This window comes from Gymnoscopelus braueri, assembly GCF_963280865.1.
Source record: "Gymnoscopelus braueri genome assembly, chromosome: 12".
In the NCBI taxonomy this organism is placed as follows: domain Eukaryota; kingdom Metazoa; phylum Chordata; class Actinopteri; order Myctophiformes; family Myctophidae; genus Gymnoscopelus; species Gymnoscopelus braueri.
This window is the reverse complement of record NC_137614.1, coordinates 1,621,204-1,639,509: the sequence shown is the minus strand read 5'-3', so window position 1 is coordinate 1,639,509 and position 18,306 is coordinate 1,621,204. Positions and strand designations below refer to the sequence as shown.

Below are 18,306 nucleotides of genomic sequence, written 5' to 3'. Positions count from 1 at the left end.
ATCAATGATGAATAAAACCTCCTAACATTTCCTAAAAAATGTACATTTTGGGTCTCTGCCGGACAGCAGAGATATCCATTTCAGCAAGCTAACAGATAGAATAATTCTCTATCTAGTTCAATATGTCTTTGTTGTGTTGTGCTCTAATACAAACATACTATAATGTAATTGGTTGTTATGATTCATTAGCATTAAAGATAAGTGACAGAACGGTAAAAAGCTGATGTAGACAGTGTTGCAGTGTTGCTGTGTTAAAAGTTGCAAATGAAAAACAAATGATGGACATGGCATGTCTTTATTACAGTGTAGGGTTCAATGAGTTACTACTGTACTCACAGGACAAGAGAGTAAAAGAAAATATCACCCAATGTTTGAGGCTTTGAGCGCTACCAAAGAACATTTGAGCCTGTTATCTTTCAAAGGATGCTGAAGATGGAGCTGCCAGGCAAGTGGAGAAGAGGATGCAGTGAGAGAGAGGACATGCAGGTGGCGGGGGTGAATGAGGAAGACGTCAGAGAACAGCAGTGGTGAAAAGTAACTAAGTACAAGTATTTTACTTAACTTTTAATTCTGGACTTTTACTTGTAATGGAGTATTTCTACATTGCAGTATTGATACTTTTACTTAAGTAAAACATTTGAGTACTTTTTCCACCACTGGAGAACAGAAGCAGATGGAAACAGATGATCCACGGTGGCGACTCTGATGGGAATTAGCCGAAAGAAGAAGAAGATCTTCCAAACAGTTGTCTGCTGCTTATCACCCATAAGCTTTAAAATGATATCTCAGACATATCAGTTATTTATTTCTATTAAATGGTATTTCAGATCACAACCTTGTCTTCATCTAACCTATCCATTTAAACATGGTCAATGAAGAAAACATGCTCTACTGTGGCTCTGGGCATTGTCTCATTATGTAGCACAAACAAAGAAACTGGCCATTTTCTTTTCTTTGACATTATGATATGACAGACAGTACACACCCTTTGGGTCCTCATGTTGTTGACTATAAATGCTGGCTCATTACCTTATAAATAGCTGGGGGGGAATTCAGTTGGTTCATCAAACAAGATAAAAGATAGAAATGACAAAACCAAAGGCCCATGATCCAAAATAGAAGGATCTGGTTATTAATCACAATAAATGCACCGTATATACCTACCTCTAATCAATAGATATACATTTTTTGTTTGATGTTTTGGTTTGATGTTTATCTGGTGTCCTATTACTGTACTTTGTAGCATTCAATTGTTTTCTTTACACTATATTTTCTTGACCTCTTAGGCTATGTTCAAAATAGGTGCCTTTAAAAAAAAAAGGCACAGCCTTTTTTTTTTTACAATACACCCTATGAGAAATGACCAAAATATGACAACATTGCCGCCACCTTTAGAATGCCGTGATAAGAGTGCTTTTTCTGGCCGAGCAGAGCACTTTTAAAAGTTTATACTAGTTAAACTTTTAGAGCATAAATGCGTTTATGACGCTGACCGTGTTATAATCCTTGAGTGTGTATTTAAAAATGCGTGTGTGTGTGTGTGTGTGTGTGTGTGTGCGTGCGTGCGTGCGTGCGTGCGTGCGTGCGTGCGTACGTGCGTGCGTGCGTGCGTGCGTGCGTGGGTGCGTGCGTTAGAGCATTGCATTCCCAGTAGGCTATGAAGGCTTACTTTGTGGCTCCTAGAATCTCAAAGAGAGAACTTTCAACTATCAGGTTCCTCTCCTGTGGAACCATCTCCGAGGTTTGGTCCAGGAGGCAGACACCCTAAGTTTAAGAGCAGGCTTAAAACTTTCCCTCCATTTGGGGAACAACAGTACCATCATCATCATCCATAGTCTCTATATGTCGTCATAGCCAGTGCAGTGCCACGTTTGATTACCTCATTCACAAATGACATGACCTGCCTGGTGAAACATAAACTAGCTGCGAACTTTGAAGACAGTAGTGTTTTTAAGTGGTTCTTAAACATTTCCACAGAGGCTGCAGCTCTCAAGACCTATGGAAGGACATTCCATACCTTTTTGTTTTTATGGGAGCAGTTAGGGGTTAAGTATCTTGCTCAGGGACACTTCGAACCTTGGCTTCCCAGGCGGGCTCACTAACCATTCAACTATTGCCGGAATTTGCCGCCCAACCTGGTATGAGGAATGACCAATAGACCCTGCAGGTGACCTTAGGGTCCTGCTGGGCACATATCGTTGTAGCAGGTCAGTGAAGGGTCCTGGACATCATACATATACTGTATGCTTCAAAGTGAAGCTCTACTTGCAGTACTGGTGGACCAACGTACTCTAGCCCAGTACAAAGTATACATACTCCTCGTGAAACATTACTCAACTACAAATGAAAGTTGCTCAGTCAAATTTGTTTCCAGTTAAAGTATTGGTGTAGGTGCTTTTAAAATTGGAAAAGTATTCAAAAGTACATTTTCTTTAACTGCCAGAGTGTATATATATTAATTAATATCAAAGCATGCTGTATTAAAATGTATGGAGTACATTTTAACAGTTTGTTTTTATCCAGGGTTTGAGTTGTATTGTGATTACTATTTATTTTACAAATAAAATAAAGCATACTGATAATGATACTGACCATGATGCTGACAGGATATGACCATGGTCTCATGCTATTGCGTGACATTGAAAACCATAAAAGATGTCATGCTATAAGTGTTCAGTAACATTCTCCCTGTATCTGCAGCACTTAAGTAAACAGAAATTTCTTTTTTTGGTGGGTTTCAAATTTCATTCAATTTCATCAGGAGAAAGAACCCCAAGAAGATAATTAATCAGCTTTTGTTCCAGTTCTGTCTGCTCATTTATTTGTTTAATTACTTCCAATTTCACTTGTTTATCCTCATACAGAAGTATCCCGAACTGAAAATGTTCAGTTTACTAAAGAAAAAACGGACCTGGGGTGACAGGGCTTTCTCAGTTGTAGCCCCCTCCATTTGGAACTCACTCCCACCTCATATCAAAGCCTCCCTTAAAAAAACACCTTTTCACACTTGCATTCCCCGCCTAAAATCCCCCTTTCTGCCTTTTAATTTTAACGTTTTTCCTTTGCTTAGTTTATAGCTTTTTAACTAGTTATTCTCTTTCTTTTATTTGTTCTGTTGTGTAAAGCGACTTTGAGTACCAAGAAAAGCGCTATATAAATTGGATGTATTATTATCTAAGACCTGGAGAGATGGGGAGACCCGCTACTGAACAAACATTCTCCAGCAATGATTACGATGGGAATATCCTGTATACCTATTTAACACCTATTTTAACAAAATAACATCACTCACCTTTAAATATCTACTAAACACATTAACTACATACATATTCTCAAATCAAATAACGACACATTCAAACAGTGACTTCTTGTCATGAACTTAGTTTTATTGCCATTGGTTTTAGTTGGTGTTGGTGTTGTGAGCACAGTGGTACCCCGACAGACAGACAGGGTTCAAAGGGCAATGGAACACTGGTGATGTCATCAGGGCATGAAACTAACTCCTTTAAGCTGAATTCATACTCCATCGCACGTCACAAGAACTGATCAACAGTTCTTGTGAATCAGTTCACCGTCGCACTACGGAGTATAAATTAGGCATTAGCCCCACCCACCACAGCACTGAGCACACCCAGAACGCCACGCCACGCAAGACGGCATTCGAACAATCTTCATTCTCCAAAGCAGCCGTTTAGAATAGAACAGAAGACGAGGTGTTTTGCAGCGTAGAGAGACCCAAACAATTGGCCAGCAGCTGTCCGGTGGCAAGTCGTTAGTTTCAAGCCCCAGAGGTCATTAATAGCATTAATACAGTCAATAATGAACCTAGTTACCTCCTAATCAATAAGCTAATCTATCGCTATGAATGGAAGACTGGTAATTTACAGGAAGTCACACTGACACAAGGGTAACGAAACGAGACACCGGGTTGATGCGAGGTACGAACAGAACGGACACACAGACTGGGGGCTAAACTTTGTTCCAGAGTGGAGGTTAAAAGCCCAGAGTCTGTTGTCCGAAGCCTTAGGACTTCATTCCCTACAAGGACAGAACAGCTGATTTGAACCCTCTTTGAGCTTACAGGCTCCTGTGGTACATGCAGGGCAGGTTTCCCAAATCGAATTTAGATGCCGTCAGATGAACTTTCGTTGGCAGTGTGGCCTGGTGGTTTAAACCAAAAGATCTCATCAGTTGTGACTTGTTCTAGAAGTGTCAGTAACAATGTGAAATGCACATTAGTCCTGTTATAAGGTCAACCAGTAAAACTTTAGCATTCATGTGGAGCTGGTTGAGTTAATCATTGTGTGATGTATTACCTTGTGTTGTCCTTGCTTACTGTAAATCACTCTATTAAGAGCGTCTGCTAAACGCTTAAATTGTAATCACATATTCTGTGGTGAGTTTCCTGAATTACATATTATATATCTAATGCTGACATGAAGACACTGAGCAGAGACAAGTTGATTTGGGGAAACCAGACAACCTACTGTATGGCAGATGTATGGCAGATGTTCTGTACCTGTACGAATACAGCCTATAGGAGTCAGAGTTGATAAGACAGTATCCTTCTCAACCATCAGTGTGGATATGGACAGACAGACAGACAGACAGACAGACAGACAGACAGACAGACTGACTACTGGGGGTAGTACTACTGGGGAAGACATATTTCAGGGAGAGTTAAGTCGGAACGTAATCCCTTGTTGTGTTGTTGTAGTTGTGCGTATTCCTTGTTGTCCATCCTACCGGGTATTAGGCTGAACTCTGTTGGGGAAACTAAACTGCATGTTGTCACGTACTGTCAGAGTCCCACCCAGCAGAATGTCTGACCGGTCCACTCACAAACACACACTTGACAGTACTGCAGTATGAACGGCTTTACGGCACTGTAACATTTACAGTTGACAGAGAGGCATGAGCCGTTTTACAGTACTGCGAAGTTTACAGTTATGGTTTTACAGTACTGAGAAATGTACAGTTATGGTTTTACAGTAGCCTACTGTCAAATGTACAGTTGACAGTGGCATGAGTAGTTTTACTGTAGGGATGGGACGATACACAAGCACCATAGAAACGCTCACAATAATCATATCGTAGGGATTTACATTTATAGTGAAATTATCCACCATACACTGGACCTGAGTTGGTTTCTGTACTCACGACGTGACAGGTTGAGGCTAATGTTCCCTAAGTGATTAACAAAGGTGGCATTTGAAGAGTTTTAAGCATATTTTGATAATCGCGATAATATCGTTAATCGCGATTATTTAATATATAATAATAATCGTAACATGACATTTCCATATCATCCCATCCCTATTTCATGGTAACGTTTACAGCTGACAGTAAGTGTTTTTACAGTACTGTCAAGTTTACAGATGACAGTGGCATGAGTGGTCTTACAGTACTGTAAAGTTAGCATCTTCTCAGTTCAGCAGCCTTTCACTTGGAGCAAAGATACTGTCCACAACCGTTTTGGCAGAGAGACATGAGGACACCAAACAGAATGAATTTTGGTAAAATACATTTTAAAGTAAAAATTTAAATCACTTACAAGTTTTTTACTTTTTGCACCTTTTGCCCCTCCCAGGCTAGAGTCAATGACTGGACATACAAAAGAAAAGAAAAAAAGCCCCCAACAAATTATAAACATATTAAAAAAAGGGGGAAAAATAAATATTCCCTCTAAAACACTGCCTTGTGTTAGATGTGTCAGTAAATATCCAGCTCTGTGTCTACGCACACACACCTCAGTGGCACTTAGTTACATTACTGTGATTTTTCTAAAATAAATTATAATAATATTGGGATTAGCCTTAATCTCACTATTAACAATGGCTAGTATTAGTATTAATCTCTATGGACAGTATTCAGTTTGGAAGGAAGATAGACGTTAAGGGGGTTTTCACTTTTACACTCACAGATGATAGATTGTACTAAATGTGGCTTCAATGCCTGTACAGCAACCCAGAGTGTTCAGGTGGAGTTGTGTTGTGTTAGTCGTGGCTGCTTGCAGCCAGACACGGAACCTTCCTCACTAACGTCGGGGAGAGGAGGAGGAGGAGTGTATTTTGCATTAAAAGCCGGGTGTCAAATCACCGCAGCAATGGCAGTTCATCAGCCAGCAGACATCTGGCTTATTCTTTCCATTTTCAATTTCAAACATTTCTGTACCATGTGTTCAAAAAGTGGGAGAACTGCTGGTATTTGGCTGGTGGTCACCACAAAATGAACTCGGTTGAAAGCAGACATCAAATATTTGGAAACATGCTGACGTATTTTAGCTAACCACAAAGCTACCAATATCGAAAATATTATCTGCATTTTAAACGGGGACGCCAGGCTTAATGTGGTTAAAAAAAAACGTCTCCGATAAACAAAAACCTTTTTCTTTATGGTTCCTTTATGAACAGAAGATTGCAGGCTATGAAAGTGGTTGTTTTATTTTGGGTAAATCATAACATTAATGTGAGATTCTAAGCCTTGGGAGGTCTGAGGGGGAAAATACTGTAAATTCTGATAAAAACACAGAAAAAGGCTAAACAATCTAAATGCATCTAAAGCTAAAACTCTTCAAACACTTGATCATTTCAAATCAACAAAAAGTTTCCCTTTCAGAATGAGCGTTAAACTCAATTTATATTCTGCCGTGAAGCGACGCGTTGTTAACTTGTAGATCTGTTCTTATGTCAAGCGTCACACGGTCGTACAACAAAATATAAATTCAGGCATAATTGCTGCATCGCAGCAACATGGTCTGTCTGATCACTCATGTTATAGCTTCACGTTGCAACAAACAACAACCTTCTCACCAGTGACTGTGATTTCTATTGGAATCTGAATTCATTTCATGTTTACACAGGTTTTGCTGTGCAAAAAAAAACATAATCATAAAAAAAATAATCAAAACTACAATAGAATCTGAAGTCAACAAAAGCATGAGGGTTTTGTGGCCAGTTCGATTTTCAATTCTCATCACTGGTGTAAGAAGGGCTTTTTAAAAGCACAGCACGTAAACAAAATAATATTCAGGATGTGTGTTTTTGTGCTAGCCATACAGGCAGAATGCTAATACTGCTCCTATCCTACTGGGAAATGTAAGGCCAAATTAAATATAGATTATGGTAATAACCGAGATTTCAGATTTTGTTTTGGACGGCTACGTGTGTCGTTAGCTAAACATGAGCGATCAGTCAGAAATCATCATCGTCATCACAATTACATACTGCATCAAATATATAACACACAATATATATTATTCAATATATATTTTTCATACTGTATGCTTAAGCAAAATAAAAACCTTTACAAAATAAATCTCTGATTCATTTTACAATATGTAAAACAAAACCAAAAATTGATATTCCTAACACAGTTTTTTAAAAAGTGCTAGTGATATAATTTTACAATGTGCAAATGTTTTTTATTGTTTTAATATATCTTACATTCTAATTGTTCTATCTTCCCAATGAGTGGTTGATGTTTTTAGTGGTTGCTAAGAGACAGAGTTCTAGACACGCCCCCTACTGAGGGGAGGGGTTAGACACGATCCCCTGCAGACTGAGGGGAGGGGTTAGATGTTAGACACGCCCCCTGCTGACTGCTGAGGGGAGGGGTTTGTTGACCAGAGCCTTTTAAAGCTATGGGTTTGGCTATCAGCTGTGTTGGTTCACTGGGGTTAAGACAAAAACACAAGGCATGGTTTGGCATCAATTTGTGAGCCTTCCCTTTCTCTCCTTCCTTCCTTTTGTTCCATTCTCCCTCTGTCGTTTGTTTCTAATAATATACAACCAGGCTAATAACACATTTTTGTATAACAAAGTCTGTCCTAGTTGATCCAAACCATACTTCTAACTGATGATGATGACACCATCCTATGTTTACTGAAGATCACCGTGGTAATTAACGACCAGTTCATTTGCCCTACTGTGTCTGTAGCTTTATGGGATGGCAATGGTATGTGTGTGTGTCTATGTCTGTGTCTGTGTCTGTGTCTCTGTGTGTGTGTGTGTGTGTGTGTGTGTGTGTGTGTGTGTGTGTGTGTGTGTGTGTGTGTGTGTGTGTGTGTGTGTGTGTGTGTGTGTGTGTGCGTGTGTGTGTACGTACAGAGGACTGATCTAGGCAGTTTACTGGTTCATATGGCAGCCTGGAGCCCTGCACCGGGTTCGAGGGTCAGAGCTTGAACCCTGCAGGGTGAAATCTACATCCTTTTGGCACTCGACTCTTTATTTGTACATTGAATGATGTCATCTCATCGTACGTGATACAGTTCACTGAAACAGAATGACCTTCAGAGTAGCCTTTTTAAAAATACAGAGAACTGATACTTGTTCCCTGTGTGAATCAACGGCTGCTTTAGAATGTCTCAAGACTGATCCGAGGTCAGCCGGTGATCAAGGCTCAAGGCTATGAGACAGCTGAGCCTGACTCTGGGTCAGTTTTAGGTGCTTCAAACAGCATAATAAATATTCAAGTCTTTCAAGACAAATAGGCTTCCTAAACTGATTAAACTGTCAAAATTGACTGAGTGACAGGACTTTGGTCATTTTTAGATTACGAGATTACGTTTCAGAGATTTAGATTATTTTTTTTGTCAATTTGTTGGTGAAACAAACTTCTAACATTCAAGGTGTCTCCTTTAAAGTGCTTGGATTAGAGTTTGGGGACGTTGACATTTTAAGAGGCCGATTCAACTCAGTTCTTTGTATCAATAAAATGAGTTTCAGGTCTACGTTCAGGTTCTGATAGTGGCAGCGTTGTGTGAGGTCATAGATGAGAGGTTTAAGTCAGTCTGCTTGTTTAGAACTCTGTCTTAAGCCCCATGTATATACTTTGTCGTGCGTCGAAAACAGCAGACCTACAGTAGATCTGCTATATTTTCGGAACACCGAAGCATAAATTAGGCTTTACATGGACCATTACACATGCACGGAGAATGAAACTTTACAGATGTGTACAAAATGAGACGCAAGACTAAAGTGAGATATTTAGGTTTTGAATAGCACATCATTGCAGTGGTTGTTACTGTACAAGGTGACGCAGTCATCAAAACTGACGGAGGTTCTCATGGTGATGTAGCTGAATGTGTAATGGCCACAGATACTAATGGACAATAGCCAAGCAACACAGGTAACTGTGTGCATGTGCATGTGTGTGTGTGTACATGTGTGTACATGTGTGTGCAAGTATGCGTGACCCCATTCCAAGACAACATGGCATTGCTACCTGCCCCAGCCCATTTAGATCTGTTAAACCTATACGTTGTTATAACTTTCAGTCGGAAAACAGCATCTGTGACATTTAATTATTGCTTTATAGCAAAATAAAAATTAAAAAAAAAAAAAAAAATGATTTTCAGAAAACGTAGGTTAGGATTTAGAAGGCGTTTTTAGAATCGGCCTAATTTAAAAATATTAAATAAAATAAAGACACATTCAATATAAATCAGCCAAATGTGTTACCAGCTTGAAGAACACTTTTCCAATGAAATGGCTTGTCTTTGGCTTGTGTTGTTACGTTGATCCAACAATAAAACCAGGGAATATAATTCTATCCATTTCAAATCCGTATGATCCGTGGGAAAGGGGTCGGACTGAAGGTCGTCTTGGATCAGGCCCAGTTGAGGGGGGGGGGGGGGGGGTGGCAGGATGTTGTCAGGTGGGGGAGGGACGGAGCGCTGTGATTGGTGGAAGGCCCTACATGACGCTCTCGAAGATGATGACCTTGTCGTCGGAGCCCGGGGACAGGGAAGGCAGTGACTTCACGTGGGTGTCCGGGGACATGTACTCGAGGTGGTGATGACCCCACACAGGCGTGGTCAGATGAGCCCAACGCTGAAAAACATCAACGACGTACATTATCATTAGGAGTACAGGAGGATAACAAAACACGAGATGATAACAGAAATCTGATCCAGATCCATGTGTACACACTCAGATTTGGTGCTGTAAGTGATTTTTTTATAAGTGTGAAATAGCTCTATATTCTGATACTAATCATTGATATAGAATGTTTGTTTGGTGACAGGGATCTGAAATTGCAAGTGATGGAAATGAAATTGGAGCACTATCAAAATGATGCCGATAAATAGGTTATCTCTCCTGATTGGATGAAATTGATTAATGAACACATTTTAAAAAATGTGTTTATTAAAGAGCTGGAGAGATGGCGAGACCCCTGTGACTGAACAAACACTCTGAAGCAGTGATTATTGGATTATTATTATCCAAATGGAGAGCTTTAACTTAACAAAAAAACTTCATTTTTACATTTTACAGTGCAGATTAGAGTCCCAGAGATAGATAGATAAAAAATAAAATAAAAACATAAAATAAAAAAATGAATAACGTATCAAAATGGGGGTCTGTGGCCTAATGCATATCAAACTGGGGCTGGTTAAAGTGAAAGAGGTTTTGGAGTATAGTTTATGATTAGTTATTAGGTTATTCACCTCCTTGAAGGTTCCTTTGGCGCTGAAGAGCTTGTAGATCAGGCTGACAGGAATGCACAGCATGGAGGACAAGGCCATGCACCAGCCAATCACCTCGCCCCACCATGGGTACACATAGGAGTTGTTGTAGGTCAGCGGCTTGTAGTTGAACAGATGGAAGAAGAAGATAAACTGCAGAGAGAGAGAGAGAGAGAGAGAGAGAGAGAGAGAGAGAGAGAGAGAGAGAGAGAGAGAGAGAGAGAGAGAGAGAGAGAGAGAGAGAGAGAGAGAGAGAGAGAGAGAGAGAGAGAGAGAGAGAGAGAGAGAGAGAACTTTACTTCTACTCCACCTCAGAGGCAAATATTGTACTTTTACTCCACTACAATTAATTGAAAACTAGTTACTAGTTACTTTGTAGATTTTTATTATTATTACAAAACATACAAAACATTAACCACCCTATATACATTTCGGCCATTTGAAAATAGCCGATCTACAATCTTGTACATCTGTAGATCTGCTATTTTCAAAAGATTTGTATACATTTGAAAACTTGAAATGGGACTTTCTGCAAATGAGTACGTTTACGTTTTCGTACTTTAAGTACATTATGATGCCAATACTTTTGTACTTTTCCTCAAGTACATTTTGAATCCCAGACTTTCACTTGTAACAGAGATTTCTGTATTGCAGTATTGATACTTTAACTTAAGTACGAAATGTGAGTACTTTTTCGATAAATCTTACAAAGCCGTCATGCGGTATATACCATTTTATAATGAACAAGTTAACCAGTCGTGTTATTCATACTATTATTATCTTACCAGACAGACACAGGGAGTGATGAAAGACCAACACCATTTCATCCAGGGCCACGGTCTGTAGCCAATCATACGAGCCACGTCATCCATGAAGCGATCAGCCCCTATAACACGCGCGCACACACACACACACACACACACACACACACACACACACACACACACACACACACACACACACACACACACACACAGTCAATACACAGTACATAATGCACAATATGTGTGTGTGTGTGTGTGTGTGTGTGTGTGTGTGTGTGTGTGTGTGTGTGTGTGTGTGTGTGTGTGTGTGCGCGTGTGCGTTTGCATGTGCGTTTGTGTGTGTGTGCGTGCGTGTGTTTGCGTGCGTGCGTGTGTTTGCGTGCATGCGTGTCGCGCGCGCGAGCGCGTGCTCGTGCTCGTGCGTGTGCGTGTGTGTGTGTGTGTGTGTGTGTGTGTGTGTGTGTCTCACCATAAACCCAGGCCACAACCACACACTCCCAGAATGCTTGCCAAAGTAGAGTCATTCCACTGGCGGAGTAGTAGTCAAACAGCTGGAACACATACATTCCACCCTGCACACAGAGGAGAAAATGTTATTAAGCACTGTGGCGTCTTATTACAACACAGATGATGGTCTATATAGTTTATATATGTTTATATATTTTTATTGACATACTGTTTAATATAAGTTTTAAATGGTCTGTTGTTAATGTCAGTTATAAAATGGCTAATTTATTTTGAGTCGATAAATCAACCAACCAAAAAAATTAACCAATCAAAACATTAACCAACAAAAGAATATTAACCAATCAAACCAATCAAAATATTAACCAACTGAATCATTAAATAATCAAGATGTCAACCATTCAAAACCCGTAAATAACACACAACCCAATGAACAAATCGAAACATTAACGAACCGAATGATAAATCTATCAAAACATCTGACCAATCAGCCAAAGCAGAGACCAATCAAAATATCATCCAATCAAAACATTGACCAATCAACCAATCAAAACATGAACTAATCATCCAACAGCCAACTGACCTGTGTGATCATGGAGAGGTCGATGATGAAGCACAGTATACAACAGATCGCCACGGCGATCTGGTGTCGGTAGCGATGGTATCTTTTTGACGTCACCGGAAACAGATCCAGAATGCCCGTCACGAACCCCTCTACACCCACGAACTGGAGAGAGAGAGACACAGAGAGTGAGAGAGAGTGAGAGAGAGCCAATGTTGAGGCTTGCCTTAATGTGTGGGATGGGAGATTATTCCAAAGTTTAGGTGCAGCAACAGAAAAGGCCTGGTCAGCTTTGAGGCATGTTAGGGGAACTGTGTGTCCATGTGCGTGTACGTGTACGTGTGTGTGTGTGTGTGTGTGTGTGTGTGTGTGTGTGTGTGTGTGTGTGTGTGTGTGTGTGTGTGTGTGTGTGTGTGTGTGTGTGTGTGTGTGTACCTGGCTGTCCAATCCCAGCAGTAGCAGCATGAAGAAGAACAGTGCGGCCCAGAGAGGAGCACACGGCATCAAACTCACGGCTTTGGGGTACGCTATGAACGCCAGGCCTGGACCTGTGGCACACCCATACACACACGCGCACACACACACACACGCACACACACGCACACACACGCACAAGCACATACACAGAGCGAGAGACAGACACATCATTCATCTGGTGCTGGATACATGGGCTATGCTTTCCCAGAGAAACAGACAGACAGACAGACAGACAGATGTGACATGTTACGCAGAGTTTTTTAATTCACGCACACACTCACGCACGCACGCACACACTCACGCACGCACGCACGCACGCACGAGTAGGTTAGGGGAGGAAGAAAACTTAAAGAGACAGATAAAAAGACAAACGGAAGAGAAACACATACAGGATGATAAAGACAGGCAGAAAGAGAGACCATTGAGAGCGTCAGAGAGAGAGAGAGAGAGAGAGAGAGAGAGAGAGAGAGAGAGAGAGAGAGAGAGTGAGATGGAGAGAGAGAGAGAGAGAGAGAGAGAGAGAGAGTGAGATGGAGAGAGAGAAAAGAGGGAGTGAGTGAGAGAGGAGAGAGATTTGTGGTGTGTTTGTGAGTGAGGTGTAGTGGTGAGGTGAGGTGTGTTGAAATGCATGTCATCTGTTCTCCTCTGATCCTCTGTCCTCAACTCTACGACGTCAAAGGTTTAGGTTTCATATCAACAGTAACTCTTCCATAATGTTACTGAATGATAACCATATACTTCTGTAGCACAAAATACATGTCATGGAATGGGAGATAAAAGTTTCACTACTTGGTTTGGTCGACCGCTACTTCATATTGTTTGTTTTGTAGAAGATTTAAGTTCTCTGTGTTTGTAGTTTATCTGAGTTCTCCATTTATGAAGTTTATTTGAGTCGTCAGTGTTTGTAGCTTATTTGAGTTCTAAGTGTTAGTTTATCAGTAGTTTATGGTCAAGCAGCAGTGTTAATTTAGTCGAAAATGTAAGGCGACAAAGTGCTTTTTTGGTGACAAACTAATTATGACGGGAATGATGACGATAAATGTATCCAGTACATACATTTCACTAGCATTTGAAAAGACTAAGATGACACAAACATATTTAAGTTACCATTTGAAAGTTATTTTAAGATGATATATATATATATATGAAACAGATTTGCAATGAAATCCTGCCCTTGTGTCATTAGTAACTTTAGTTCAGCATTTATTTTGGTAAGTTTTTTTTGGTTAAACATGCTCTATTCCCATACTAAGTGTCTTTTCATGTACAGTACTGTGAGTGTATAATGTTTCTGTGTACACTAAAGATACAGTAGGAACATTTCCTCAGCGTGTGTCATGTTAGTTTTAGGAAGCCTTTCCATCAATAGCAGACATTTTATCAACTGTAACCCCAGAATCCTGGCCTCTACTTTTGACATCCCCCTCTGCTCATTGATGGATAAGTCAGAATGAATTAAATGAAATGTACAGTATGTTTGACAATTTATTTAACATGTATGTTAACCATATTAACCTTGGCATCCCTATTTAGGGCAAATTTGTCACAATTTGTCAAAGAAAATCTAAATTTGTCAAATATTTTCAAAATTTGTCAAATGTGTTTCACTTCAAATATTTTTTTAATAGCATATCTACAAGCTGACGTGTCGTATTGTGCGCTTGTAGATCTGCTATTTTCACTATTTGTCACACGAATATGTATACAGGGCTTAAAGGACCACCCATTTTCAAGCTAATGCTCATTATAAGTGTCTACTCTCATTAGTGGCCTGTGGACAGAAACCTGTCTACCAGTGACATTATTGATAGGCAGGTTTGGTCATCTGAAACAAGATTTCTAACTTTTTGTATTAATGCCAAGAACAATGGCTTCTATATCAGCATGCTAACATTGCCTGATGAAAAAGGCTGTCTTTCTAGCTTGGAACCCCTATCGATGATGTCACCTGTAGTGAGTAGACAGAATTAGTGCCATATTGTACAGTAATATATAATATTAGTGAGGACTAATTATATGAAGATAAGGTTGTAAATGGGTAAAGTGTTCCTTTAAGTTTTCTTTTTGGAAAATGCCTTTCTTTCCCTCTCTTTTTTTGCACAAATTGAACCCTGTACAATGGTGTCACTTGCTACAAAATATACTAAATTTCAGTCGAACAATACATCGTGCTCACAGTGATTTTCTACACTTATTTCACTTATTTTAATTGCTATTAATAAAAAGATGTGAATAGTCTGTTTGTAATTCCTTTTTCCATGGATCAAGCAAGCAGGCCAAGCCTACTGATCATTCAATAAATACATTGCACTAATATGTTCTTAAAATTATTCATGTGACATACTATATATTTGAATTAATATGAAAACAAATGTCACAAAAATGTATGCATTTCAAATTATGACTAAAACACTAAATAGTGCCTAGTCACTGAGTCAATAGGTATCAAATGAACGTTGCCATGAAGATGGTCTTTCTGCTTTAATTCTGGTATTTATGTGTCACAATTATCATCTTTAGAATGTCACATCACACAGCTCACAACACTCAACACCAAAGTTACTTAAAAAAAGAAACAATATTGTCTCAATATTCTCAGTTTGTGTTATAGTTGTGTAATTAATATTATGCTTATTATATTGTGGTACTTTCTCTACAATACAATTGTCTGTAAATATGGCAATATATGTTCCATATTTTCCATTTTCCAATACATGTGTTTTTATTCACAGCCAATTTTATGTAAACTTTTCAAATACAACTCAAATCAGTATAAATGTGGTTAATGTCCATAAATACTGTTAATGAATACAACTTGAATGTAGAATGCAGTTCCACCAAAAACAGGGTTACCATCTAATACACCACAATACTACAAATCTGTAGTATTGTAGTGTATTGTTGTCACCTGTAGCACTGTAGTATATTGTTGTTATTGTGGTATTATCTGGAGTATTGTAGTATATCGCTATTGCCTTTAGTATTGTAGCATATTATTGTTACCTATAAGTCATAGATCGGTAGTATTTCAATTAAATGTATCTGTACTTTTAATACACGTTTAATGACTTTTCAGTATTATTTAATTTGCACTTAATATGTAATATTTTGTGATATTGTTTTTTGTGCATTTAAGTTACTTAACTCTCTCAGTGCCAAGCCACGAGATATCCAGAGTTTTTTCTGAATGCCCTCAGTGTCAGAACGAGAAATCCCGAGTTTTTACTTAATGTTGTTTTATAGACGGTCACGGTCTGATCTTGAGGGAGCAGTAAAACTGTAGCACAAACGGATACGGAAATAATGGATATAACGTCATTCCGTTCCCGTCGACTCCATGTTTGTAGTTTTTTTTCTTTTCCCTATAACTCCGCTGTGTTTTTTTTTTTTTTCGTTCCGCCGAAACACGTGTTTCCAACGGCCTGTAGCGAAGGGGACACACGCTCCGTGTGGAATGTTTTTCAACAAGGCAGCAGTCAGAGACTCTCTCTGGCTGTACACACAGTGAATCGATCGATCAATATGGATCTAAACTTTTTATGACCACTTGAAAACCACTATAAACACGAAAATCGATTGGCACTGGGTGAGTACATTATGAAAATAATCTGGCAGTCAAAGAGTTAATATATGTATTATATAATTGTATTCCCTAATAAACTAAATAAGTTTGACAGACTGCCTAATTCCCTATTAAAAAAAACAAAATGGACACTGCTGCTGTTCGGGAACGCACTTCCGTATTTAAATAACAGTCCAACTGTAGTTAAGGTGTAGTATTGTTGTTACCTGTAGTTAAGGTTTAGTATATTGTTGTTACCTGTAGTTAAGGCATAGTATAATGTTGTTAACTGTAGTAAAGGTGTAGTATATTATTGTTACCTGTAGTATTGTAATATATTGTTGTTACCTGTACTTAAGGTGTAGTATATTGTTGTTACCTATTCAGTGTAGTATATCGTTGTTACCTATAGTTAAGGTGTAGTATATTGTTGTTACCTGTAGTTAAGGTGTAGTATATTGTTGTTACCTAGTTAAGGTGTAGTATATTGTTGTTACCTAGTTAAGGTGTAGTATATTGTTGTTACCAATAGTTCAGGTGTAGTATATTGTTATTATCTGTAATTAAGGTGTAGTATATTGTTGTTACCTAGTTAAGGTGTAGTATATTGTTTTTACCTATAGTTAAGGTGTAGTATATTGTTGCTACTTAGTTAAGGTGTAGTATATTGTTGTTACCAATAGTTAAGGTGTAGTACATTGTTATTATCTGTAGTTAAGGTGTAGTATGTTGTTATTATCTGTAGTTAAGGTGTAGTATATTGTTGTTACCTAGTTAAGGTGTAGTATATTGTTGTTACCAATAGTTAAGGTTTAGTATGTTGTTATTATCTGTAGTTAAGGTGTAGTATATTGTTGTTACCTGTAGTTAAGGTGTAGTATATTGTTGTTACCTGTAGTTTAGGTGTACTGCATTATATTGTTGTTACCTACAGTATATAGTTAAGGTGTAGTATATTGTTGTTACCTGTAGTATTGTAGTATATTGTTACCTGTAGTATTGTAATATATTGTTACCTGTAGTAGAGGTGTAGTATATTGTTACCTGTAGTATTGTTACCTTAGTTACCTTTGGTAGAGGTGTACTGGAGCCCGGAGCCCTCTTGTTTGAGAGGTGAGACACATCTCAAGAGGTCTACGGTCCTGGTTAGATAATCCTTCAGTTAATACCCACACACACCCCACAGAGTATACAACCCCACAACAGTGACACAATGTACACAATGTACACAAACACTGAATCAAAGGCAGATAACAAACATCTAATCCTCATGTCAAAATATATACTATCGTCTAGTTACAGTTTCTTGCGTGTGTGTGCACGAGTTCTGAAACGCACACCCCTACACACACACGTGCACGCACCCACACACATTCACTATCTCACAGACACACACACACACTTTCATACATAATCACTCTCTCGCAAACATGCAAACACACTCTCTCCCCACACACACACACACACACACACACACACACACACACACACACACACACACACACACACACACACACACACACACACACACACACACACACACACACACACACACACACACACACACACACACAGTGTAGTAGGAGGTTGAGTAACACAACAGGAGCAGCATTTCATTCACAGTTCTAGAATCCTCAGTCTTTCTTTAGCTCTCTACCCTTTCCCTCTTACTCTCTCTCTCTCTTTTCATTTGCTTCTTCTACCTCCCTCAATGCTACCTCTCTTCTCTCTCTGTCTCTCTTTCTGTCTCTCTCTCTCTCTCTCTCTCTCTCTCTCTCTCTCTCTCTCTCTCCTCCTCCTCCTCTTTCCTGACAGAAAGGAACAGATGTTTGGGTCATGTGTTAATGTTGGTGTATAGAGTGACAAGGAGAGAGAGAGGTAGAGTTAAAGAGAGGGAGAGAGAGAGAGAGAGAGCACAATGAGACACAGGGAGACACACGCTGTTAACACTACTGTGTTAAGTTGAGTTCAGACCGGACTCAATCAACCGTGTCGCGTTAATCGTGAC

At 39.2% G+C, this 18,306-nt stretch overlaps 2 protein-coding genes across 2 annotated transcripts in view; both read right to left on the bottom strand.

Moving 5' to 3' along the window:
* LOC308096879 (SOSS complex subunit B2-like) overlaps positions 1–18,306 on the bottom strand; it is a 378,668-nt gene that overhangs the window by 91,886 nt on the left and 268,476 nt on the right. The window lies entirely within an intron of this gene.
* Positions 8,040–18,306, bottom strand: part of slc6a8 (solute carrier family 6 member 8) — a 54,689-nt gene continuing 44,422 nt past the window's right edge. Inside the window, exons 8-13 of the mRNA XM_080444369.1 lie at positions 12,695–12,807; positions 12,281–12,424; positions 11,702–11,804; positions 11,254–11,354; positions 10,451–10,621; positions 8,040–9,833 (exon numbers count right to left, since the gene is read on the bottom strand). Coding sequence (XP_080300495.1) covers positions 9,696–9,833; positions 10,451–10,621; positions 11,254–11,354; positions 11,702–11,804; positions 12,281–12,424; positions 12,695–12,807 — 770 coding nt within the window. The 3' untranslated portion in view covers positions 8,040–9,695. The remainder of the gene's footprint in view (positions 9,834–10,450; positions 10,622–11,253; positions 11,355–11,701; positions 11,805–12,280; positions 12,425–12,694; positions 12,808–18,306) is intronic.